Source organism: Anopheles maculipalpis, chromosome 3RL, assembly GCF_943734695.1.
Source record: "Anopheles maculipalpis chromosome 3RL, idAnoMacuDA_375_x, whole genome shotgun sequence".
Classification (NCBI taxonomy): Eukaryota; Metazoa; Arthropoda; class Insecta; order Diptera; family Culicidae; genus Anopheles; species Anopheles maculipalpis.
Window position 1 is genome coordinate 12,692,310 of NC_064872.1, and position 27,812 is coordinate 12,720,121.

The 27,812-nt window shown below is 42.7% G+C and overlaps 3 protein-coding genes across 13 annotated transcripts in view; 1 reads left to right on the top strand and 2 right to left on the bottom strand.

Moving 5' to 3' along the window:
• The window catches only part of LOC126563823 (epidermal growth factor receptor), a 371,336-nt gene extending 354,943 nt beyond the window's left edge, over nucleotides 1-16,393 (bottom strand). Inside the window, exon 1 of the mRNA XM_050220587.1 lies at nucleotides 16,265-16,393. Coding sequence (XP_050076544.1) covers nucleotides 16,265-16,382 — 118 coding nt within the window. The 5' untranslated portion in view covers nucleotides 16,383-16,393. The remainder of the gene's footprint in view (nucleotides 1-16,264) is intronic.
• LOC126564362 (zinc finger protein ZFP2) overlaps nucleotides 1-27,812 on the top strand; it is a 505,414-nt gene that overhangs the window by 175,399 nt on the left and 302,203 nt on the right. The window lies entirely within an intron of this gene.
• The window catches only part of LOC126564440 (protein NDRG3), a 33,532-nt gene continuing 29,851 nt past the window's right edge, over nucleotides 24,132-27,812 (bottom strand). For 3 of the 6 annotated variants that reach the window (XM_050221491.1, XM_050221490.1, XM_050221489.1), the window contains one exon: nucleotides 24,132-24,589. In XM_050221491.1, the coding sequence (XP_050077448.1) occupies nucleotides 24,174-24,589 (416 nt within the window). In that variant the 3' untranslated portion in view covers nucleotides 24,132-24,173. Of the gene's footprint in view, nucleotides 24,590-24,650; nucleotides 24,712-26,138; nucleotides 26,206-27,341; nucleotides 27,467-27,812 lie in introns of those variants that run through there. The other 3 variants (XM_050221494.1, XM_050221493.1, XM_050221492.1) reach the window with 3 other exon arrangements.

The following is a 27,812-nucleotide window of genomic DNA, read 5'->3' on the forward strand; positions in this document are numbered from 1 at the left end:
GATCTTAACCTTTCTTTTCCAAAAAAATACTGAGCATTGCCGGTGGGATCACTGAGGCGCGTCAAGACACCATACGGGTGTGCACGAACAACGCCAGTTCCAGGCGTAGCTTGGTATGGGATGGGCGCATGAAAGAAGACTCTCGGACCTATCCCTTCATGGAAACATCATAAGCCACTGACACGGACGCAATAGGAGTCGCTTCTTGTCTCGGCAGTTTATTCTTGTCCGATGCGTACAGGGTGTGTTTCTTGGATATTTCTCTCTTTTTTACTTTAACCAAACTGAAAGAAAGACTTGATCGTTCCAAAGCACATCGACCATTCTCCGTCCCCGCCAACATATGTTCGATGCATCTTTGACTGCAACGACTGCCAGCTTCTTACAGCACAGAATGTAGCTACTCTCGGCAATGGAAAAATAGTTTCCACCCGGTAGAAAGTACGCCGTTCCTTTCGAGTTCCTTTACCGAGCGTGCAAACACACAAAAATAGATCCGCACTCACTCGGTCTCCAGGATCTCGCTCCATCCCTCCGCTGCACACTGCCAGATTCTGTGGCGAAATAGCGAAACCTGGCTGCCTGGCGAGTGGAGCGTTATGTGCGCGACGTTTACCGACACGTAAAAAGTAAACGTCCGGGTCACGTTTCCTTTTACGGAAGAATTGAAACGGCGATCGTCGTTAAGTGTTCTGCTTGATTTCTTTGCCGTGAACCGATTTTTCCACACCATTCGCCGGCCATACTGCTACTGGTTTTCCAACGCGGGACGCTGTCTGTGTGTGTGTGTGCGCGTCAACGCTGAATTCCGGAACTGAAACCCAATTGCAGATGCGCTCCGGCATCAGAACTGTGGGAAAAAAAGTCCGATGCGGATCACAACCATCCTGTTGTGAGCTGTTCTGGGCGAGAAAATACACACACCCTCTGGTACCACTGGACGTGCCGGAGATACCAATTAATCACACAGTTTCAGTGATACCGTGAGCGAATTCGTCTCGGTTGGGTGAAATACAAATAGAACGGTTTTCTAATTACATGATCGAACTTCCATTAAATTGTCTATTAGGCGCTTCGTTTTCAATTATCCGTTGCGCGGTGTTGAAAATTGGATCACAAATTTCGCTACGGCTAAAATGGACGATCGACGAATTCGAGGTAGAGTTAAAAATCGGAATTCCTCCATTGCTGAAGGTTAGTGTGTCAGTGCAGGCAAAATTAGACAGAAGCTAACCACGTAACTCTTATCTTTCTGGCCACCAAAAACCGATCTCGTGTTTACTCCTTTGCCATGACCGTCACCTAGACCGTCATACGAGCAGTGACAAAAAAAGGAGATCATAATTATATGCGACTCATCATCGTCATCGCGCTAATTATGCTGATTGGTGCGAATCTGGCCTCATGCAGCTAATGACACATTGCAGATTATACAGTGGCACCTAGGGAAGCCCGTCATCGAAAGCCTCCTTGCTACAGCATCATCGCTGGAGGACCGCGACAAGTGCAGTTCGTGTAAGCGCTCTCAAACGACGTTCTCGCCCTCGGGCAAAGATCACCTCGCACCAACGGCAACAGGGTGATCCGGGCGCGGAAGGAGTGTAATAACCACATTTAGACTCTCGAAGACAGTCTCCAGCGTATTGCTTGCAAGGAAGGAAAAAGGGAACGCAACCCCAAAAGCATGAGAGCAAAACAAGAACTCCGTATTTGACGCTGAAACCGTCGGAAGGAGAAATAGTAGCGACCGAAGCAAGATGGTCGCCGTAGATAGAGTCGAACCTTGCGCCCACGGTAGTTAACACTAAGTACAATCGTACAACTCATCCGTGTGTCGTCTTTTCTAGCTCGGTGCTTCTAGGATCGGTAATCGGAGGTTCTCCGGATTTGTAAAGCCTACGTTGACGCTTAACCGCATTGTAAAGGTCGATCAGTAGTAGAGAGGGAAGCGCTGGCAGGCTGGCAGAGCGTTTGAATGGTAAGCGAGCCACGATCAAGCCCCAGAGCCGGTCTGGTTTCCTGTTATTTACTGCATGGAAGGCAAAGATCGATCGATCGATCGATCGATCGGTGCGAGTTGCTCGATGGGAAGCTGCCGTTGGGTGAAGAAACGAGAAGAACTGCAGGAAGCGAACACGTGTATGGGTGTGTGTGTATGTGTGGTTAAAGGTTTGGACCTCAGAAATCGAGGTACCTTCGATGGCGGAGCGCTCCAAGTTGTGATGAATTTCGTAATGCGGCTCCGGGTGCGCTCAGACAGAAAATGTGTGGGTTTGGGGTCGCTCGGGAAAAGGAGGACGAATCTCCGCGACGTTACTTTTCCGTTGTGAAACATCGATTCTACAATGTATTGTTTTGCATAATCGTTCTTTGTCATGCTCTTGCTTATATGTTGATAAATTTGTACTTTATTCTCTTAGGACATTGGTTCAGTTCTGAGGCACGATTAGAATGGATGTGGACGAAGAAGATCATCTCGATAAGATTATATACCATTATTTTTTGTCTCTATATCGATACCTGATATTAAATGTTTGGGTTGAAATTCAACAATTCTAAAGAAACAAAATAAAACTACAAATCATCTAGTTTTTCATCGTTCCTCCTTTTCCTGTTACAAAAAAACAGGGTGTGCCCGTAATGTAAACATGTGATGCGCATCTAAAACCCTTCCCAAATCTTCTACCGAACGGAATGAGTCATAAGAAATCACCGAAAGCCCACTAAGCACGAAGGAAGCTTTTAATTGAACCGCGAGGCTGCCGTTGATGAGGTAAAGCGAGCGTTTTGTGTAAAGCGCACGGGAAAGAAGACTAACGAAGCGAAGGAACAACAACCACAACACAAAAAAAAAAACACATCTAATCTCCTCCAACATTTTGTGGTCCTACCATTTGGCCGTGCTTCGACAGAATGGTGGCTTGATTTGTGAATGAAAACTACTCAGTCATTCTTGATGAACACGACCGCACACCGGTGAGCACGATGGTATCAAACGCACATCAAAGAAACCAATACTCACACTCACAATACACCTCAGCACAGAACAAAACTACAGCTTCTTACAGTTGTATGGCGATCCAGCGGTATCGTTTCAACTTGAACGTTTACAAGTCTTGAGTCTTTATCTTGAAATAATTAAAACACGCCCCAAGTAAACCTTTTCGTGAGACAGTGCTCACACTTACACGTGTCTGTGAAGTGAACTTTAACATTGGTTTCTTACCACCTCGAATTGGTACTTTGCTCCGTGGCGCTGTAACAAGTACGAGCTAATCGAGTCGAATATTTCTCAATTATACGCCACCATTACTCATCCAACGCTTCTTCTCCATGTGCACGATGCAATTGTTTGTAATGGCTGGATCGCAACCGTCTACTGGATGGTAGACGATCAACCAGCTTTTCTAAACCGTTCAGCGTCAACTTGCAGCCGCAATGATACTTTGCAGCTCTGACGACAAGTCAACTACTGTCAACGGAACATCATCCCTGCTGTTGAAAGGCGAAACAAACTTATCCCCGATTTAATGGTACGATCTATCTAGACGCCATTTCCACCCTCCAAAGCAGTGACACAAGAAAGCGTCAAGAACCGAGCTGTTGGACCAAATCAATTAAATCAATTGACGACGATTAAGTTGCCGAAGATGCATTCCACAGCGATGGATCGTGATGTGGAACGAAACCACTGTAGCAAACGTTTGTGTCGACGTGTGGCTGAATATCGTATGCATCGTAGTTGTTAATTTGAAGATACAATTTACTGGTTAGGCATAAACGGCCAAACCAAGAATATAATTTCGAATGCCACCCAAAGCAATAGGAAAGCTGGAAAATGTTTATCATTTTGATGTGACTTCCAATATGACCAACAATGGAGTTTGTTGAGCTAAATGAGGCTCAAGAATCGACGACTTCTTAATACTTCTAGTTGACTTTAGAAGATAATACATCACATCTCATCTCATAAATCAAAAATTGACGAGACTGTTGCTGAAAACCTCTTTGGTACACAGTTAAGTCAGAGTTGATGTCCAGAAATATCTAATTCAACTCCAAAATAACCAACGATGATGATATCAGTAATAGTAGCTCTTATATGATTTATGAAATAGGAAAAAAAATATTTAGGATTCATCGAGATGCTTTCCACTGTTGCACATTAAATTGTAGTTAAAAGTCCAGTTTATATTTTTTTATACACAGCTGATCTCCAACATTACTGTCTCTTCTAGTGTATTCCTTATTCGCTCGCATCAAAACTACCCTCAAGCCATAGCAACACACCAGCCAAAGGTTGTACCGATCGGATGGTAACTTCCGAGAAGTGGAAAAATAATTTTGACTCACAACCATGACGAGTAAGCAACAAATCACTGTTCACTGTACACCCATGCTTCACAGCATTCACATGAGCATGAGATCATTTCCATGCCATCTAAAAACATGTGGGCCAGAAAGCCGCCTGTGAAAGTAATGCATGTCCTCTGGGTCGGCGAGAAGCAGCCAACGAAAAAAAAAAAAAAAATGATGCCACCTCTCGAACATCTGAAAGCACTTGAATTCGAGCCGGGATCATTTTTTCCCATTCTCTTCACTTTATTGCCATTCGCTACTCTGCTGGTACACCCGCACACTGCGGCACTGGCCACTGGGAATGGGTTCGTACGCACCACAGATGCATTCATCCGAGCGGGAGCGACAATGTTTTCCGTTTTTATGCATTCAAAGAAACAATCCACACACAAAAAAAAAACGACCTAAGATGCATTCAATGTCTGACATTTCTCATCAAGCGAATCACACAGTGAGGAGAAAAATTCAAAAATACATTGCCGTACTCAACTCGACTGACCTCCGATCTGGCACCCTCACTCGCTTTTCTTGGGGCCTACACCAAACGAGGGGTCAATCATGCATTAAATAAATCGGGTAGTGTTTCACCTTCATCACCTCGCCACACAATCGAACGCTTTCATCGACGATCGGTTTAACGGAGGATGCATTGGAAAAGTGTGTGTCTTAAAAATGGTTGCTGCGTAAGCGACGACCAACGTATTCCCGATCGTCGGCGCTCGGACCATAGATGGACACACCCGTCCATAAAACCGATCTCGAATCTCGAACGATTTGGAAATATCGATTTAATTGGTCAGCTTTTTGTACAATTCACCCCGGCCACACGTCGATTGTCATCGACGACAGGAAACAAATGGGAAACAAACAGCAATTGAAAGGCTAAATGAATTGTTTGCGTTGCGGCTTGCTGCTCTTGCTGGTGGGCAGGCGAAAAAATGTCCCCAAACAACCCCAACACCGATTCGAAAATTAATTGCTCCAACTCGAACGATCGACGAAAGCGATCCGGTTTTTGGCCCAAATATCGTATCCCTGCGACGACAACACTTCGCTAGCTACCGATTCGCACGAGAACAGCGACCCCGCTGCAGAAGCCATCGGCACAATTAAAGATGCGGTGGGAATGTGTCGTCTTGGTGTACGAATTTTGCGCGATAAACATTGAAGAGCATGCTCAGTTTTTTTTCCCTTCTAGTCTTATCGCTTGATGCCCTTCCATCGAGCCATTCTCACGATTGCACCAGACCACTGTCAAGGCTACAATTATCGCGACCACTTGCTGATGGAAAGTTTTCACATCATTACGCTACACTACTGTTCCATGCGCGCGGAGACTGCGAAGATCACAAGACAGTAACCAGAGCGTGCATCAAAATGTTGGAGACGAGAGTAGTATGCATTTTTTTAAAAACGCATTTTCTGTGACATTTATTCCACATGGGCACCGGTTCGAACGCCAGGCAGGCGAGGTTTGTTCATCTTCATCTGCACAGATGGACGAGGAAAACGGGAAGAAACAACGTTCCCTTGAGAACCATCCCTATGGAAGGCACTGCACGATGCTAGAGCAAGGATCTGTACACGCAGCTCACAGAAGCCGGATGGTAAGAGGAGTGCCCTTTGCGTGTTTTGTGATTTATTTATTTCTGTACGATAAAAAAAACACACCAACACCCTTAAGTACGTTTTTTCCACGAAAAAATGAAGACAGGCAACTCGAAAACCCGAACAGAGAACATGGCTTGAAAGGGTGGAATTATGATGAGGTACTGTTTTTGTATTGTTGGAAAATTAGAATAACAAACAAGCGCGCACTTAACGCGAACCCTTCGAGGATGCTGCTGCTGAAAGGATTCTCAAGGATGTGTTCTTTTTTGTTTATTTAGATGTTCTGAAGAGATCACTCTTGATCAGGGGGATGTCACTGCTCAATTAATTCTTCATTCATCAGCTATCGGAAACGAAGCACACAGGATGTGCCAAGTGTTGTTAGATGGCTCGGAAGATGGCCCTTCCTTTCCACACCCTACATTCTTCCCTGCTCGAGTGTCATTCGTTGGTTTTTTTCCATTCCTCACACTTCTCATCTTGAAGCAGTGGTTTGCGGAGTCCTTTACTGTTAGCGTAGTCGCTTATTATCGATAGTAAAGGTCGGCTGCGTGTATCCTGTTCCACCGGAAGGATGTTGAGCATCGTGTTCAAGCAAACGAAGCAACGCCACAGCTCCGCAACCTTCCGCACTACGATGGGAGTGTCATTTGCCTACACGAGAATTAGAGGGCAGCACAAAACGGCACAGCGATTGCTTCAAGCAAACGCCTCGTTCGACGTCGTGCTCGGATATGATGAGAAGGAAATGAGCAGCGGAAGTTCAAAGTATGATGAAGTTGTTGCTGTGTTTTTCTCTTCTTCGTTTCAAGTACGTTGCAAAATATTGTTCCAGCGGTGGCTCTAGCGGTATTACTAAATGATAGCGTCCCCCGGTAGGTCAAATGCAACTGCAGGCGGTGGATGTGTCGATTGCTGACAGCCCCCGTGTGTCTCAGGCAAGCAGCCTTTCGTAATCACACAGCAGTAGCAGTGTGTGTGTCTGCAGGCTGCCTTTTTTGCTTCTTACCAGCAAGAACCATTAACCGGACGTGCGCGGGTAATTATCACATATCTTACGAATGCTCTTGCTAGCATCACCACTGCATCCGGTCGAGTGTGTGGAGAATTTCCTCCCGAAGGCGTCGTGGCCTCCGCTCGTGATCGTGAGAATCGAACGGAAATAAAACTCGATCAAGCAATGGGGCGACAATTGTTGTGATAACTGTTACACTGCTAGCGACACTTCTGGCCGGGCACTTCTGTAGGGCGCATGGAAAGGAAATACTTCTGTAATTCCTCATACCCGGGATGCTTTTCCCAAGATGATACTGGCGTACATTTGATCATGACCGTCGTGACATACATTTTTCCTAAAGAAAGCAGAGCGTCATCTAGACCTTAGCTTAAAGACGAATAAATTCTCCTCGTGAAGAATCAACAGAAAAACTGATCAAATGTCGCAAACAAAACAAACTCATTTTCCACTCCACGATCACCGACAATGCTGCTGCGTGTCGCACGGAAACACAAAGCCAGTTTCGAACCGATTCCACCGGCTGTTTTGCACTTGCCGCCGCTCGAAAAGAACCATTCGGCCAGTGGGCCAAAATCGTTACAAACATTTTCCTTTTCAATCGTTTGACGATCCAGTTGATTAGCTCAACGACACCGGAAGCTGAAACGATTTAACGGTATCGCAGCGGCACTCAACCAGACGCGGAATGCCGCCCCAAAAAGAGAACGCATTCCGCTCGGAAACGGTCTCCATCTCCTTGGAAATGGAGAACCCCTGCTTTGCACTGCACACTCTTCATGTTTCCTCTTTCCCATTCTGACAGACACTCTAATGAAAAGCCAAGAAGTCATCAAAATCCAAGATGGCAAGCTATACTCGCGGTGTGCCATTACCCGGACGGTCCCGGGACAAACCACTCCAGGAATGAAGTTATAAAAGTTTCACAATAAAAAAACACAGAACGTAGATAGGCTCGGTAGTGGAGCCTTACACCTTTTTCTACTCCCAACGGGAAGGTCATGTGGTGAGAGCGTGCTATGCTTTCACCGTGAAGCTTAATTTTCCGAATTCCATCCTGGGTTTTTTTTAGTTGAGCGACTGCAGCTGCTCGTTAAACTTTATGGTCGGTCATCACGAAATGATCCGGACGCTTTTCGCTGATTATCGCGGGTCGCGGGTCGAACAAAGTTTGGGGATGGTTTTTATAAAATCGCAGCCAAAGACAAATACGATACTGCCGAGCCGAGTTGGATCGTGATGCTTCCCGCGTCTGCTTTAACAGATTCGCTTGTGGACGAATCAGTGGATTGAATTCGTATGCAAAATGTCCCGTGTTGCTTTACATGCTGTATCTGGTCGAGAAGAACATGCATTCTAAGCAAAGAAAAAAAAAAAGCATACACACACACCACTCGTCGAAGGCCAACCGATGCCGGCTGTATGAATGGAGTGCCAAGATTTATGATCATGCCTTCGTCGCACCAGTGTGCTCCAGCCACATGTGTGTAGCATCGTAATGAATGCAAAAAAATGTGTGACATAAAACTGGAAGGCACACAAGACACGGTGCGACCTGTTGCTCGTCTTACAATCGGGACGCCGACGATGATGCAACAAGCGTTCGGTGTCACCTTTGGCGTCGAATCGTTACTTTTCTGGATAGGCAAACAAGCGTTCATCATTCGGAACATGAGCGTTTGAGAGCTTCTCGCATGCTGGGTGTTACTGTTGTAGCTAGGAGTGGATGCATTCTTCTCAGCATTATCTGATTATCTTTTTCGAGCTGTTTAAAAAGCAACAAGTGAAACTGTTTTTTTTTAATGATAGATGAAAAATTCATTTAAAATTACAAGCTTCTAAAAACTGTTCAAACGGTTTCCGGAGCGTTGGTAGGGCTGAGAAACTCCCAAGTAAATCATTAACAAAGAAGTGTTACACTGTGGTTCAAATGTATTGCACAGGTGAAGTACCAATGAAGAAATTTATTACTAAACTTTTAAAGCTTTTTTTAAAGATTTTGTGCAAATTAGAAGCGTTGCTCATACATGCAACGTTGGAAGATTTTTAAAGAAGCACTGCACACTACTAAGAATTTATTTTATTTATAATGAATTATGACGGTTCTATGCCGTATTGTCACTACTAAGAATTTATTGGTTTTCATAAAAGCAACTCAACTAGAAAATGATGAAAATTTTTTAAATTTTATTTCAATAACAAAAGTTTCAAATATTCAAAGACAATCAAATAAGTTTATGAAAATACAGTCAGTATGCTGTATTTTTAAGTATATTTCCTTCTAGTATGAGGTGTGAAGTGAAGCTTTGAATATGTATGTTATCAATAGCTTAAGCTCTTCCTGCCTACAACTAGCACGATAAAAATATATTTAGCATTAACACTTTAGATAAAATGTTCATCACTTCAAACCAAACCACCATATTCGCCTTCTTCCTACTCTGGGCATGTCTGGGCAGCACTTTTCTACCACACTGTACGTGATTAATAAATGTAATAAACCCATCCCATCGCGCGACCGCATCGCGCGGCACATTCAATGCTAAGCCGATGGCGTGGGAGTTGTGATTACAAAATTTATTATTCCCCATCGGATTGAGCCGGCCCGGATCGCTCTGTTAGCTAGATGGCTCTAGAAAGAGACGCACACACACCGTGACATTGTGACAAGCGGATTAGCGGAAAACGGGTGTGTTGGTGCGTCTTGGGCACAGTTTTAAGTTTCTTTATTCGAACAAGGAGCCCGAACTGACGACGACGACGACGTTGACAGCAACAGCGGTGATGACGGCGACGCACAGCCAACGGTACGACGACGATGGCAATTTAAAATTCACACTATAAAACGACAACTGGCGCGTATTTGTGTTGGTGTTGGGACCGAGGACAAACCCAACTTCCCAACAGCGATCGGCCAGCGATGGTGAGGCTTCACAACCCCAGGGTTGCAACGGGTGGTCACATTTCCAAAAAGGTTTCCGCGGGCTTTCGCGCAGCGATCGGTCGCATTTGTTGAGTAAGATGAAGGAAAACACGCAGCGAAAGGCGACACGTCGCTCTGGATCGTAAGAAACAAAACGTTAAAGAAACGGCACTGGTAAACCGTTCCGCACCGAACGCAACAAAGAGTCGATCGTTCGGTCGGTGTGTAAATCGAGATTTTCTCGAGGAATTGTCGCTCGTGCTGGAGAAGTGCGTGCTGTTTGGGCACGCGTTAAGGAGTTTGGAAAATTGGCGGACGGTGCTAAGCAGCAGAAGAGCTAGTGCTGCAGAAGAAAATCACTAAATGCTGACGCAGAGCAAATCTAAGTAGGAATTTGGTAGCTACTTTTGTATCATTGTTCAACCGCCTAAGCAGAGCTTTCTGCTTCTTTTTCCATCTCAAACGTGATGGAACTCATAAAATGGTAAAGAAAAACCCGAAACCACTATCAAATCAATTTCAACCGCACGGTGTTGCAATCATCCATAATCTGCCCTCGCCCAGACTGACCGCAATACTTCTGCTGCCAGAACGACAAGTGACAAACACCAAGTCAGTGCTCACAAGACAGTCACATCAGTTTGAGTTTATTATTTGTCCAGTTTTTTTTTTCATTTATTTATTTCTCTGCTTACATTTATTTATCAACTCTTGAGCGCTGCGCGTTTTATCTTGGCTGGAAAAAGTCAACAAGTCTGCGCCTCGTCCCGTGAGGACTTTAGCAGCGTTATCTTATCAAGTTATCGTACGCAAGATACACCCGTAGCCCCGTATGAAATGTGTCGAAATGCAGCAACCTGTGCTATCTGGTCAACAGGGACCACCGTGGATGGTTAAGAGCGCGCAGGAACGGTTGTGATATGAACTTTGCTTATTAAACATGTCAAAACAAACGTTTAGCCGTGTGGCTGCGTGATAAAGCGAAGAACGTTGGGACACCGAGTTCCCGGGGCGGTCGGGAACATCGTCCAACGCGGGTAAACCAGGTATGTAAATCTCTGAAGGCTCCGATTGAAGGAATGCTTTGAATAACTGAGCAAACAGCACACGGAACGCATTATTAATATGCGGACCATTTTTTCTTTCCAGGGATCGCCAGGGCCGAAATCTAATTGATTCAAAACGAGTTCGAGTTTGTACAACCGGTGCACAAATATAAATCAGACAGTGTGCGGTGAATTTTAAAAGGAATCCATATATATCGACTTAAAATAAATAAGAAAAATATGTTTCTGTCTCAAAAATGCATATCTTCAGTCTGGAATACAAATTCTTTTGCACGTAATACGTGGAGTTTATAACCCTACCTTGGAGCGTTGATACATATTTAATAAGCACAAATAATAGATTGAGTTTAGCTGGATAAGATAGACAAGTGTTACGATATTGACCGACAAACAACCGATATGTAGCAATGGCGCCTCCCATCCGGATCTCCGTATGGCGATCGCATTTTTTGGCTCCGAAAAATAAATCAGGTCAATAAGAAAAGCTTTCTTTCGCCACGGTTCCAGTACGGTTGTGCAGCAGCCGTAGAGCGGACCTACTGCCTGAGCTCCATATGGTGTGGGAGCATACGGTCTAAATATTTGATAGTAATCTAGCGCTAGTTTACCCTTGTGCTAGCTGGCAATGCAGTCTTTGCCCCAAACACACCATACCAGGTTCTAGCTCGTACGTACGTTTCGCAACTCCATCATTTAATTATCCTTCCTAGATTCGTTCCTAGAGCTGTTTCGTACGCTTGACCCGTATCGGGTGGGGAGGGAGAAGCACTGAAGCCAACAGCGAACCCAAACGAAACCGTGTGGGAGGACTCGTTTGGATGGAGATTTGTATGTGTACACTGACAATTAATGGCACCAGTTTGGCTGTACCGTCGTCCCGCGGTGGCCAAAGGTTCGTCGTCTGATCCGTGGTAAGTTCTTTGTTTCTAGCGCGACTGGTTCACGGCCCGGGTTGCGCGTGCGCGCTCGCAAACACACAAACACGCTCTAGAATAGTGCGTGGTTGGGGAACGGGTTCTAGCTGCCGGGTTGTAGGCCTCGTTAATAGTACGCTAAGAAATTGCAATTGAAAAGCTTCCACTGCAAGTCCGTAGGCAAGGTAGGTCGAGTAGGAGAAAGATATGTGTGCGAGCGCTGGCGTCCAATCTTGCAGATAGAGCAATATCTTAACCTTAAATCATGGCCCACTGTTGAATGGTGTCTGGCACAAACGTAAACAATCTGCTGGTACGCATACAAGCTTGAAAAAACCCGAAAAACCCCACGTCGCACGGGTTGAAGCTCCATGGCAATGTTATGATGTTTGAAGTACCCGGTGACCCGATCCGACTGTATGTTTGACCATTGGGCTCAGAGCAGGGCCGCAGTACCACCGCTCAAGGCGCTCGGGAAGAGAAAATAAAAGTGGTTTTGTCATGACTGTCATGGCAGAAAGCTGGCAAGAAAACTGTGATGTTTGTTTTTGCATACATACAGCAGCGTTTTGTTTCGCTGTGGCCTTCTGGACGCTGGAAATGAGATTCCTTGTGAATTTGTGCAGACGAAACTGAGCCTCGAATTAAAATCGCGCCCGAAGCTGCAACGAGGTGCGCAGCCGCTCTAGCATATGCATACAAATTCACATATAAAACGGCAGTGGTCAGTGTCCACGCCTTGGACTTCCTTTGTTTGTGAGTTCTGTTCACCCTCGCTACGCCTTTAATCCTTTCCACAGTCCATCAAGCAGATTTTGCATTTTGATGCCACCGTAACAGAACAAAACCAAAAACACAATCCCATCACCGCGAGAAAAAAAACAAATACGCCAACAAAAAGGGCCTGAGCAATGATGAGGAAACGCCTATGCACTTGAATTCCTCTTAGACGTTTTCGAGGCTTTATTCCGCACACACCGTTTGGCGAATTTCTGTACTTTAAGGCAAGGCTTTCGGACGATGAGGCAATGAGGCAGTAAGGCGATAGAATCTATTTACAAATAGCTAATCTACAATCGTAACCTTCCCTGGTAGGCGTTATTGGAGACTTTTGCAAGCAAAAAGTAAACCTCAACGCATGACATAAGCCTTGCTGCAAGGCGATGAATCACTCAGCCCGTTGTCGAGATTGTAGTTTGAAAGTTCAAAATTGTTTACAAACTCGTCGTATAAACTATTGAGTGGGGCTTTTTTGCCTTTTCCCCCTACAAGAACAACTCATCCTACTTGTTGATGCGCGAAACATAACAGCACGATTGGAATATTACTCATTTGCTGATCTTTTTGCTGCCAATTGCTGACAAGAGTTTAAACATACGAAAATGGTCTATTTGCAATCTTTCTAATTCGTCCCGAGAATGTGCAAACTAGACACAAACCCAGCTGCTTGCCAGCGACGGTTCCGCAGGCCGAAAGCCGATACGTTTTCTGCAAGCAAACTTTGGTTTCGATCAACAATGGCAGCACCGAAAGGTAACACCGTCGGGCAGACGATGCGTGCAAAAAAGGAAGTGCACCAGTTTTCCATTTTTGCATCTTTTGCCGCATTTATACTCCATGGGTGCGCAAGTTCACATGGCTGGATGGGCTGGAAGGTAGACAGCAGCACCGGGCGAAAGATGGTGGAAGCCAGCAGCAAAGCAAAAGCTTTGCATTGAGTGAGTGAGTGAATGAATGATCCACAACTGACACTGCGGGCGGAGAATTTGTACAGGTGGGAAGGGTATGGGTAGCATAAACGCAGCATAAAGTGAAGGAGGAAGCTTGCAACGCCGAAGAAACGACCTGCAGCAGAGTGAACCAGCAAGCAAGCAAGCAAATGCAAAGAAAGAGCAGCCCAAAAATAACGCTCAACCGCTCAGGTAGGACGGAGAGGCGAATCAGCGAACCATCGCCGCTGGAACCATGCTGGCACAACAATAATGTTGTGTAAAACAATACGGAAAAAGAGCACTCAGCAGTACAAAAGCCCCTCCAGCATGCATCTCACAAGCGAGAAGCGGCTGAGTGAGAATGGAAAAGCATAATAATGCTCCTTACTAGCAACGGAGCCAGGTTTTTCATCGACCTTTATTAGCATTACACATGCTCACCAATACTAACCAATCGTCATAGAGACCCATCCCAATGGCCGGGCTGAACATTACCTGTGTCCGCGTGTGGCAACAGACAACAGAGCTTGAGCCTTTTCCTTCAAAGACACAACCTTTAAATAAAAACCCTAAGAGGATCCACACACATAGAACACCAATGTGCACCGAAGTGTAGCATGTGTTTTTTGGGCAGAATTCCGTTGCTTCTGAAGTTCCGGAGAAAATAATAAAACCACTTCCAAAAAAAAAAAAGGAAAACCTTCCTACGAAAGTACGCAAACGCGTTTCGGTTCCGTGCACTCCGAAATCGGATTCCTCCGGCCATAGGGGCGAAATTGCAGCGGTGCGTGCACTCGTTTGCAATTGCATTATATAATTGCATGGCGGATGGGCTGCGAATTTCGTCACAGGAAACCCAAGAATAGCACCGCAAAACTCCCCCAACCGAGCCTGCCGGAGCCGTTGGATTATGGGGATTCGAGGGAAGATTACATCCGAACGGAAAGATCGGAAAACAAAATCTCAAACGGATTACGCACATCAAACAAAGCACCGGAGATCACCTTCGTTTCGGTGATCGCGATTCAGAAACGAGCCGTGGGATCAAGCTCAATTATCCTATTTTCCCGTCACAGAAACGCGGCATCGGAGGACCAGCAGGCAGTTGCATCAATTGCGGGAAGGGACGTGTAAGGTCAGTGCATACACGCCCGCATTGGATGCAATAGGCGCCAGAAACAGGCCGTCCCGTTCACAAACGGAGAAAACAACCCTGGGTGCTATCTTATCGGACAACAATAACACAGTGCATGAACATGAAACTGTTGAGTGTCGAGTGTTTGAGAGGCTCAAAAGCAAGGGTTGTTGCTCGATTCTTGAAAGCTCAATATCAGAAGATTTTAATTGTTTTACTAGGGAGTGTACCGAGGAAACATATTTATTTTCGTTTATTAGTGTAACGAATTATTAATCCTCAAATGTAGCATACTACTGCGTCTTAGTAAGATTCGTTTACAAACTGCCCCAAACACAGTTTGATGACGTTAAAACTGAAACATTGACCGTTGTTCTCCTTCACGCATGAAAAAGCTCATGATATCCTGGTTTCAAAAAAATGACAAGAACTAACTCACAAAAATTTGAAGAACGATCGTTCGATCGATCTCGGACACGTTTTTTAGACGACTCTTTTGATCAACGCCCCAATGTTCTCCACTAAATCATACGTTGTTCCCTCGTAAAAAGACCCTTTATTTTCGAAATACAATACCAAATGTAGTGTTTTGTGTAAAAGGAAAAACTTCCACACACAAACACCACAAACCAAAATCAAACAGCAGCAACATTTAACCGAATCTCCACTGCGGTGTGGTGGTGTATAAATAATTTATGACGCAATAAGATTTACTTGATCGGCGAGTGAATCGGTTGCCTCTGGGTGCTGCCTTCCATCCGGAGGGGCAGCACGATCGCGGAATCGCGTGGGTGCCGTTTACCTTGAAGTGCGCGAATTGGCCGCCCTAGCCGCACTTTACCGTGTGGCATGATGGGAAGGTTGTTTAACTTTTTTGTTTTTTTTTTGGAAAAGGTTATTTTACAACATTTTTAAATGTAGCGATCAACGTTTAAAATGTCATTGAAAAGAAAGGAATTAACAGCCTCAATGAAGGACGTGATAAAACTATCTTTGATTTGCAGATCGTATACACTGGTTACGATCTACAAATAAAAAAAAATGTTCTGAATATATTAAATTTTTTTAAGGAAAAAAATATTCCACAAAAATTGTATTGTATAGCCAGCAGTAAGATACGAAGATCAAAAGATCTACAAATCTCTTTAAAATTATTATTTTAAATTATTTTTCTAACGTCAGGTGGATTCTTCGTTCCCGAACTTAATTTTTGTTAAGAGATTTTTCAACTTTCTTTTCTAAATAAAGTGTTTGTTTACACTCTTGAATTATTATTGCTGTCTGATCCCTTAGGATATCCCTCGACAAAAATGAAATCTAAAATCACAAAATGAAAAGTGTATTGTCTTTTGAAACTTTTAGAGTCTTTTAGAGCTGAGTTGTAAAACTAAGAATACCAATTATATCAAAGTCAACTCCAATAGATGTCAAACCTTAACTGTCCCAAACAAATTATTCTAAATATTTCGCTCCTCTTGAAGCAGCACGAAATTAATCCATCGATTTTTATCGAATCCGTCAACCTTACCTCTCATTTCGTTGATCTCGTGTTTGTGCGTAAAGTCCCTCATGTAGCAGCTGCCCGATGCAAACAGCAGGCTCAGCAATAGGGCCACCGTCACCACCCTAACACCGTACGCGCCCATCTTGGACCGTTTTATCACTCACTGGGGTTTTCCACTTGCACACACTGCAACAGGTTGTTGTTTTTTTTTCTTTCTTTGTTTTGCCCTCACTCGCGCGCACTGTCTCAATCTGCGGTCTGCGGAAAACCACTTGCTTCACGGTTACGCGGCACTGGAACTCATCTACGGCTCGGTACGGTTGTGGGCTGCCGCGTTCCGTAGGCTTTGCTGCTCCATAGCACGCACGACGAACGCATCCGTTGGCGTTGGTTCAATTTCACGGCACCGCAGTCTTAGACGTGTGACTTTAGTTGCTGTTTTTTAGAATGTGAATGGATCGTTATGCTTTTTCTTTTTGTTTGAAAATACTTCACGAAGCGATCGTTAAAAATGAGGATTTTCTTTTGATCGTTTATTATTTACCAATCCTTCCACATGTGCTTACTTTTATTTTATAAAATGTAGCTCAACTATTCAACAAGAAAATTTAATTTTCCTTCGCTGATGTACGGAACATTCGCCAAACAAAAAGGAAAGTTTTTCATTCACTTGAAGGAAGATTCTGACCTTGGATTTGCGCACTCAAACACGGTTAAAACACAACGCCCGCTGGCAACTTCCTCACAATGCTGAGAAACACTTGTTCACACAATAGTACGCAATCTTCCACTGTGCTCACTGCTGCTCGTCAGATGACAGAGACGGGGATTCACTGCTCAATCACTCACTTTCGAACGAGATTTCGCGCACTTTATCAGACGCACTAATGCACGGTTTTTAAAGTAACTAAACACTTACAAATAAAAACCACACCAAAAAAAAAAAACTGTGAATGCCTTCCTTCAGTACAATTCAAATCATTCCAACACACTCACTTAAACGGGTACACAAACACACACTTTTCCCCCGTCTTTTCTCAGCCAGAGCTCCAGCCCAGCCCAGCCAGCCGTGAAAACTCGCGTCAAAACACGATCATCGGAATAAAAGTGCTGCACAGCACCGACCGGAAGGTTCGTTGCGGCCCAAGAACACCACCACCGTACGGTGTAAAGGCATCTTTCTCACCCACCCGTTAAACCACCAGCACCGCACCAGGTAAAGAATTACGGACCTTACTTGCTGTTGTACACCGTGTGGGTCGACTTCACTGTTTTCGATTTTTTTGCAGCACGTTGCTGCCGATTTTCCTAACGCTCACTGTAGTCTAGATGAAGGAGTTTTCTCAACGAACTACTCTGCTTCTTAACGCTGTCGTTCGATGAACGGTTTCGGGAATGGAAGCAGAAAAAAGAAGTAAAAATGTAATAGCTACACACGAGCCACCAGTGTTTCTTTTTGTCTTTTCTATCTCTCTCTCTCTCTCTCTCTCGGTAGCCCAAACGACGTTGAAACCTTCCGTCGATCTTTCACAGTTCAACTTCAAACTGCAACTGAGCTGGTGCTCTCGGTTAAGTTGGATGCTAAGCCAATCGCACACACCAACACGGCTCTCTGGAAAGGCAAGATGCGTGAGCCATGATGGGACGAGAACGCACTTTTTCGCTCTCCTATGCTGAGACGAGCAATGAGAGCTCTCTCGTGTAATTGGAACCACTTTTTCAGTGTATTTTCGTGCTGCAAAGTATTAAAAATGGTTGGCGGTTCTAGAATAGAAGCTTCAGTGTGTTGTTCTAGAATTTCTTGAAATTATTTAACAGTTATAGGACATACGACTTCTATTCTGCCATTACTCTCACATACTACTTTACAGATCACTTCCAGATAATAAATGAATTTACAAAACATAATTAAAATCATATTTACACAACGAATTTCTTGAATTTCTATTCCCAATTTCAACCAATTTACAAACAATTTGAAAAGTAACACAGTGTTGCATGCAATGTTTTATGCTAGTTATGCTGCACGGATATGCCTTTCCATTTGAGTAGTTCGCTCTGCATCGTTGAATCCCGATCCTCTCACACTTGTTCGCTCAAATTTTCTATCATTCTCTGTCTCTCTTTATCTCTCTGTCTCTTTTTCAAAGATGCGCTGAGCCAGCAGAGTTCAGTTCGTACGGGTTGGTTTAGGGATGAAAAACAAGCTTCCACGCATAATTGCTGGTGGTGCGCATTCAACCAATACCAACAACTGGGCTTGTTGTGCAGGGTTGGGCAATCTTTGACGGAAAATCCACATTTCCTTACGGAATTCAAACAAAAAGTACTTCCAAAAAGTTCTTGTAGTGCTTGTTGTAGTTTTCGTGATAGGTTTTTGAGTGCTCTAGTTGTATGAGAACTCTCTATTGTAGCGTGAAAAGGGTAGAAAAGTTACAGAATGTATTAAATGATGTCGAATAAGAAAAGCTTATTAATTTATTCAATCAAATAAGATTGTTGCTTATAAAAAGATTAGAAAATGTGAAATATACTAGTGATCTTCCCCAGTGTTTGATCGATTTTTCTTGTTATTAGTAGTTAGCTGATTTGACGAGCTCAAAAAATTCTGAGGTTTTGAGCTCATCGCCCAACTTGTAGAACGTGTCATTGTGGCGGCTTCTCACGTTTCAGAATTTATCTATCTCTCTAGAACGTGGCTAAGAGGATTTCGTGTCATGTGTACGGTGCTCTCAAAGGCGTTTGTGAGTTTTAGTGTTTTTGAGGTGGTGAGGGAAGGTTCCTTATCATGAAAGGTGAAAGGTGCCATGAAAGGTGCCATGAATATCTGAGCTTTGCTTAATTTCATTTCATTTATTGTAATGTCTGCCTAGTGGCTCAACATACATACGATAATTGTAACTTAATCTTAGGAACAAACATGGGCTAAGGTAATTTAGTAAATGGCGTGGGATTAAACAGAGGATTGTAGGATAGAACTGAAAACAGGAGGAGTAAGATGGAAATCAAAGGTGAGGTGGTTAGGTGGTGAGGTGGTGGTAAGGTGAGACAATGAGTGGAAAGAGGACAAGGCACGGAGCAGAGAATCGTTGCGACCAAGAGGACGGAGGACGGAAACGAAAGGCACGGATGGTACCATAAAAAGGGATCGAGCAGCATAGTGACGGACGTCTTCGCATATCGTCTTTTATGTTCGTACAGAGCTTATGCTATGAACTAGTGGTTCATAGTATAAGTCAACTAATCAATTGTTTTAGGGCACGAGCTTTCATGGGAAGTTGTGTCGATGTAGTAGGAGTGTTAACATCCGTTTAGCTTGGATTGTCACTAAATGTCTTAAACGTGTTAAATCGAACAAAAAATGCATAAAACAATCAGCGATGCAACAACGGAGAAAGCGATTAGTTCGCGAAAGAAGCCTGGAAGGGACAGCTCATGAAAGAGTTGTACACACCTGACCTTATAGAGCCTTATAAAAGTCGCACTGTTTAACATTACAAGCCAGCAACGTGCTTGATGTTTGTTAAAAACATTACATTAGCCGTTGAACCGTTTGACCCTTTCATTCATTACATTACAAGCAGCAGAAGACAATCTTTAAACTTCTTGCTTTAATGTTCATTCTTAAAGTTTTTTTTTCGAAACTACTTACCTTGCTTTTTGCAATTTGCATCACCCAGTCATGCATTTAAATCAAACGTCATCCATCTTCTTCGCGCAATAATTTGAACCATTTTCATAATCGTTTTATTAGTTCTTTTAGCCATACTAGAACTGTTAGTTTTATTCATTCTTCGTTTTTTTTTGTTTTCGCTCATTAGTGTAATCATTTGGTTTTGCATTATTGTGACTGATTTTTTGCGGGGCATTTTTATAACACGTTTTGCATCATGCTCACTACTTGCGCACTGATCGCACGTTGCTCGTTTGCTTTTTGCTCGAACCGTTGTTAATCCCTTTTTCTTCCACACTTTTACATAGTTTGAATCCTTGCTTCCGTTATCATTGGTATTATGATGTTCACATGGCATGGTGTATGTGTGTGTACGTGTTGCGTTTAGTGCTTATCCGTTCTAATACTTGTTTCTACTGCGGGCAACATGGCGCTCGGAATTAGTTCTGATGAGTTTTCTTGCAAGCATTTTGTGGAGCGTTCGATACTCTGTGTGTGTCAGTTTTCATTTCTTCACCCAGAACGGTTCAGTTTCAGTTTCTCGGTAAGCTGGTCTGTGCGTAGCAGCTAAGTGTAATTTAGCAATTAGCGCAAGGATATAAGTTGCCCATCAACTTCACCACTATGTCCTGGGTTGCTGGTTTTGCTACTGATTTTTTTTTTCCTTTTCTTCTCTCCACTGTTCCCGTCTGTGGTGCACTGGTTTGGTTTATCATTTGCTTTTTCGACCCGGAAAGAAATGAAACGTTTTTAAAATAAAAACAACACATTTCGGCAACAGATCAAACAAGTTGCCTCCGTTCAAAAAGCCGTTTTGTTCGCTAAGCCTTAGTGTTTTTTTTTCTTCTCAATTTGTTAAGCTAATTCGTGGACCGTGGATAACAGTTTATCGCGCTAAAAAACCAAAACAATGTTTGCTACTTAACAGGGAATTCTTCCAAGCTTTTACTGGTGTGAACTGACATTTTGTAAGAAAAGATCGCAAGAAACGGTTGTCAAAAAATCTATCACCAGCTTCACCCCAGTAAGACTCTATCATGTTCTTCCAATTTTCCAATAATCAATGATTAGGCACTCAAGTGATAAATGAATCGCTCTATGTTGCGCTCCGGATCCCGGATGTGTTTCCATTTAAACCGCATCGTATGAAACTGTTCATTGCGTCGGTCTTAGCTTCTTAGCATCGATTTCCGCACAATTCGTCACTCAGTTCCCGCTCCTTTTGCATGGTTTATTTTGCTCTAGAGCTGTGTGTCCACTCTCCTTATCACAATGATTCTGTCTAAGCCGGATATCTAGTGGATGCACACGCTGTTTTGCTTCTATCTCGCTAAAGCTTAGTGCTAATACGGTGTGTTTGTGTCTGTTTACTGTGAGAAACATTGTCGTCTATTCGTTTAAAACAATTAAAATCCTTCTCGAAAGCATAACCAATGATAAAACACCAAAAAATGATGACATTTCCGTGCCGAAAGATTAGTTAAAAAGAAATTCGATAAATACCAAGCATGCATCAGCTAGATAATTTATTAACGCATCGAGAGACTCTCATCATTCAGCTTCCCTTTATCGACAGTTGAGGACATACAACGAATCCGATTATAGTGATTCCAATACAAAACTAATAAGCTACAATGCTAGCCTCGTTTAATTAATTCCGGTTGTGCTACCTGCTCGTTTCGCTGCCTGCCATTGGAATGTTGGTTCCCTAGTCCGGACTCTATCGCGGAGTTAAAGTCGTTAAGCTTTCAGCTTTCAATACACCTTGCGTTAGGGAGAAGAAAAAGGGGGGCCTAGTATGGGCAAAGCTAGTACATGGAAAGTATCTACAGATAGTGTAGGTGTAATGCTATTTCTACGTATTTTTGTTTTGTTACGCCTCTCTCATTGTTGGGACTAATTTAAAATGATGATAAAATTGAAATCGTGCTTCAAATAAATTGTTTACTCGATGGAAAAGCTCAAAATTATTAAACTCTTTTAAAAAAACAACTAACAAAACATTCTTATCTTATTATAAATAATCAGATAATTTTTTTCTTACATTTATTTTCATTTTTATCATCATTTAAATTCTAGCCACGTTAGTCTCCTCACTACTGAAGTAACCTTCGCAGGCAAACCTCCGGCCGACTGCGTGCATGGCATTGTAAGAGCCTTTCATATGGTTTAATACTAACTTACAGCATTTTAAGAGTCACTGTCAACATCACTACAGAGTAAGGATTTGCCCTTATGCGTCACTAGGACGGGGGTATCTTTATCTAAAGTAACAATTTCTTTGATTTGTTATACCTCACTTTACACCCTCTTTTCGCTGCACTTTGCGGCAACATGCGTGATAGGAGAAATGAAACGGGTACATCACGATTAATCTAAAAACAAATAAATGATTCCAACTCAATCATTTAGTACGTTAAATTCAATTTAAAAAAATCAATATACACTTAAAGTAATACATAACAATCACTTAGTATCATTTTAAAGTCTAATATGCATGTTTAGTTCCGTTTTATTTTATTTGTTTTTGCTTTAGCTTTGCATGCCTATCTAACTAACAATCAACCGCTCTTCACAACAGTTGTCCACCACGTGGTTTGCCCGGTTGCATTATCTTTGCTTTTTGCTCGTTGCTCGACGTAACGTTGCGCTTTTTCGTTTTGTGTTTCGTTTTTATGTATGATTTTGTTGTGGGTCATCCATTAAGAAAAGCATTAGGAGGAAAAAACGTGTAAGTAAACTATGGCAGTTTATGTGTTTTCGTACCGTGTTTGTAGCTTTGCGTAACGTATTACATTTTGAGGGAAGATTCTACCTTTACTGGTTACTGTTTTCAATCAATATTCTCTAACGCATCGAGGATCATCGAGGAAATACATTAAACACATGTTAGGGGAATGTCGTTAAAACATATAACTTTTTTGTTTGTAGAAATTTTGCACAAAAACAGAAGCAGCCGTATGAGCTATATTGTTCGATAAAGCACATGACGCAAGTTGTACCATCGCAACAATTTTTTTATTCCTTCTTCTTCATTTTATTACGTTCTTTTTATCTTTTTTTTTGTAAACGTTAATTCTTAAGCTAACGGGTTTGCTGTCCTTTCGCGCTTACTGCATAGCGTCGGCGTGCGGCAGACGGCGGATATCTAGAGTAATGAGTTTACTCGTGTCTTGTGTTTTCTTTAAGTGTTAGAGCTTAGTCCATTTTTAACGATATGCATCTCACGTCACAGCAACTGCCACATTTTCTTGCTAGATTTCTTTTCGCTTTTCGGTTAGGTTTTCTTAAATCGCTTTTTCAAAGCTTCTCTTCCTTTCACGTTTTATACAATTGCTTCCCTGTCTTCCTAAAACGGTGTGATCGTGTAGTTAACATTTCCCATCGCGTCGTGACACGCTTGGCGCATCCTTCTTACCTCACATTCACAGTTTGCTGTTGGCCTTAGAGTCTGTCTAGACTAGTTTATAATGATTTCTGCTTTGTTTTGGGGTTTGGTTTTGTTTCTACAAAATGTACAACACCTCTTGATACCGATATTTTAGCGATTTGCATACTTTAGGGTTTGTATCGCATGTAGCCGAATATAGCCGAAACAGAAGAGCTCTCAGAGAACTGCTTGTAAGAAATTGATATTTATCGATCCTGGCGAATGGGAATGTGTCTTTGTGTTTGGTCGTTTTACATCAAATCTGATGAATTCTTTAAAAAAAAAAGGTGCATTTGCACGCTTCACTTTAATAATGCAGAATTTGCCCACACGCCGCTTCGTATCGCTTTGCTATTGCTTGTTCAGTGTTGTTCGTTTCGATCCAAAACCACCATGCATTCAAGGCAATGATCGAATAGAAGATTAAAATGAGGGTTGTTCTCTTACTTTTGCATTACTTTTCCAAATCAAAAGCTGTTCATAAAAGCGTGCTGATAAGATTGGATATTTAGATTTATCGAATTCCCTACTCCGTCCACTGACGATCGAAAACTTCCTGTTACACACGATTGATCGGCTTAAAATTGCATAGAAAATATTGCATTCAACATAACCTTCTCGATTCGATACCTTCGGTTCGTCCACACCTCGTCCTCGCGCTCGCCTTCCATCTCATACACCCACTCCTCTCGCTTTTCGCATCCCTGGTCCAGCGATTCCACCCTTCCCTTCCACTTCACCGATGACTCCCGCGCTTGGGCGTTAGGGTCGTGTCCCGGCCCTTCGCTTCTCGGCACCGGTCGGCTTTCCCGACCCGATATGTCTCTTTTCTAGCATGCCACGTTCTCGGGCAGCGGATTCTCGGTTATTCGAATCGCACCGTTCTTCGCCCGCAGTGCGGCACTGTTCTCATAGATGGCGGCACTGGTCGCGCCGCCACCGATGCAGGCGCTACCGGTGCTGGAAATGTTGGCCGTTGCTGTGATGCCGACGCTGCTGCCGACGGTGTTGCCGTTGCCACCGGTTTGCAGATCTGCGCTACCGCCACCACCGCCACCGCCACCGCCGCCCGCCAACAGCACGTTGCCGTTCAGCTTGTCGAACTCTTGATTGTGGTTATGACACGACACCGGTTCATTGTTGTTAACGTTGTTGTTGTGGCGGTTGATTGCAGTTGATGCAGCAGCAGCAGTAGCAGCAGTAGCAGTGGTAGTATGGTATTTAGCATGCGGTGAAAATGTTGGTGCTGCCTCAACACCATTAGTACGATTAATAGCTGTAGCTGATAAAAGCGAGGTGCGTGTCTTTGATGGGATGATGTTTCGCAAATGAGCTAGTCGTTATAATAGGTTGGTTTTTATATTTTCTCTGTTTTTGGTAGAAAATATACACTGATTACATTTTTAATTAATATGATTCCGCACAAAGTTTCAATGTTTGTTTCACTAGTGAGGTTGGGAGGGATTTTTTTTTTAATTATTTGTTGATCTGCTAGTTTTGATTGGGAAATCTGCTCAGTACGCGTATTTTCCTCTACCTCACGCGAGATGGTAGAAAGAGTATGAAGAGAAAGGGTACTAACTTCTGCTAGAGACCATATTTAACTATCTAAATGCCAGGCTGCCCAGATAATGGTGGCCTTCAAGCATGTCCGTACTTCATAATCAGAGACAGAGAAGTCTTGCAGCTTTGCCTCACAACTGTGTGCAGAACAGAACGGGGGAAAACTATAAAATTATACGAAAAAAGGCGCAAACTATTGAGTAAGAGGATCACATACAAAGGAACACATTTTGGAAAACGTAAAAAAAAAACATTCTTATTACAATAAGAGAACTTATAACACAAAGCTCATTTACAGTGATGTACACGAAACACAAAAAAGATAAAATGATTGTTGTGTATCGGAGAGATGCGATGACATGAAGGAATGGGTATGGCACGTGATATGAGTGAATACAGATTTATCTTCGATACCCGAAAAGGGTTGATACCATTAGAACAGATAGCAACAATTTCGTTTGAAACCTCCCTTGTACGATTCGTGTTTGATGCCACAAAATCGCACCACCAATTCCTGTGCTCTCTTCTGCCGGTGAAGTAGTGTATGACTACGAGAGCGTGTGCTGACTATTTCTTCCACCGTAATGCTTTCGCCAGTGTAACTTTGCATTGTTTTTTTTTTACGGAAAATAGAAGCAGATTCGTCTACAGTTGCTGAACGCACTTCTCTCGTGTTACTAAGCAGCAAAACGGCACCACAACTATATGAACATAAAAATTTAGCCACTAACTCAACAGACCTTCTTTCCAACAAAGCAAGGTTGTGTTTCTTTGATTTCTGCTATCTGGCGCCAACAGGTCTTCTAGTGGCAAGTGTTTTCTTTCTTTCAAAGCGGTCATATTCTATCAAATAAAATGCAAGCAACTGAGGCATTCGTTTTTTTTTCTGTTTTTTTGTTCAATAATTTATTCCACATCGTATTTCAATGTACAAATTTTAATGCAACACAAAAAAACATACTGCAAACATTCCATCCAACTTACAAATAACAACTTAAAAAAGACAACAAAAACAGTACAAAAAATACAAAATGCATTTATGCGAACGTAAGAGTGAATGAAGAACAAAAAAACCAATGGAAATATAGACAACTTTGCGGTTGCGGTAGGATGCACGCGTGAGCTTCTGAGCCGAAGGCGTTAGAGTGCGGTAAGAACGTAAAAAATAAATTAAATGTAACGTTGAAGTAGCGAACGAGCTTTCGTTTGGTTGCGTGTGGTAAGCATTTTAAAGCACGGTCGCATTTTACAGACCAGCCGGCGCCTGCGCTTTTGCGGGTGACGGAACTTTCTTCGACACTGTGGAGAGAAAACATTGTTCCACGATTGATTTAATCTTGTCTCCCATTTGGCTGGAAGTAGGATGCAGTTGCCGAAACGCCGAATGATTAGGTTTCTGCTTTGGCTTGGCGCTAGTGAGTGTAGATTATGCATATAGATTGATAGATTATGGTCTATTAGGTGTTGACTGCCTTTTATATTATGGCTGTTGGCGAACGGAAGTAAAACTATTTTACAGTAACAGAAATAGCGATGGCTTTCTACTATTTTAATGGTATTGCATTTTGATGAGCTAACGTAGAAAGGCACTAGCTGCAGAATGGTGATGTGTTTGTTTGCCACTTCGGTTAATTGCGTAAAACACAAATGAAAGTTTGTATTATCACAAAATAAAAGGTATTCATATTCGATAGACATCTGATAGGATAAGGTTTCAACGTAAATGAGACGGTAATTACTGCCCCCGATTTCCAACATGCCTTTGTATTAGCTACATTTCTTAGGCCGTCATTTGTTCTAATTCGAACATTCTTACAAAACTACAACACTATAATTCTAGGCAAAAAATAGTGACTTTTAAATCATCCATCTTCTTACTCATGACTACGTCGTGCCAAGCGATGGCACATGAAACGTACAGCGCCACACACGCCACACACGTGTGAAATAGTTTGTTCATCATTTGATTGATTGTTGCAGCACTCATTGCAGCGCGCCAATAGAATTTGTTCTGGCCCCAAAAATTATCCGCATATGATGTAAATAATTGCTTCATGTGACTTTCGCTGCTTCAAATTCAAAACGATCTTAGGCCAATCTTTGGTGGATACACCAAATGTGTTGTGGAGCCAATGCATGTATGCTTAGTGCTCTTTACATACTAAACCAGCAATTGCAGTTTGTTCTTTTTTTTTTTAAACTAGGTATTTAATTTTTATGTTTTATGAACATCAAGCCCGCTATTGCGCCTACAAATTGTGAATCATTGAACGTTGCATTTATCCTGCGCTGACTGAACGTTTAATGATTTTTCGGTACAACGGTTGACACAAGAGCAGGGCGTGATGCATTTATATCCGCGCTAATGGCAATCAATTTGGTTTAACATCTTCACGAACACGATCGCCGGCACGCATGGGAAGCAAGACCATTATGGGGTGGGGAAGGAAGACCATTTTGCACACGGAATCCTCTTTCGCGGTACAATACTACTACTGGGACAAGCTTTCTATTGTACTCGAGCGGGACAGTTTGCCTAATTTTTGCAAAGCTCCAACGGCTAAAAGTAAACGAATTAGATGGCATGATGAGAAAATAAGTTGATAAGGTAAAACAATAAGCAAAAATGTGAGCTTGAAACGTGCAGCAGTATGGTACTAAGTATTGTGAATATGAGTAAAATTGATGAGTAGTAATGTAACTTGTACTATTGCAAAAAACAATATTAATTGAAGCTCACAACAACAAAGATTAAATAAATTAAACAAATTTGGCTTTTGCGCATTAAAATTACAAACTATAATTAGGAGCATCGATTAAAACGTATAGTTGTGAGGACTTTTTGCAAACATACTATATACAGCTCTGATTGTGGACAAATAATTTATTTTTCTGCATACAAACTG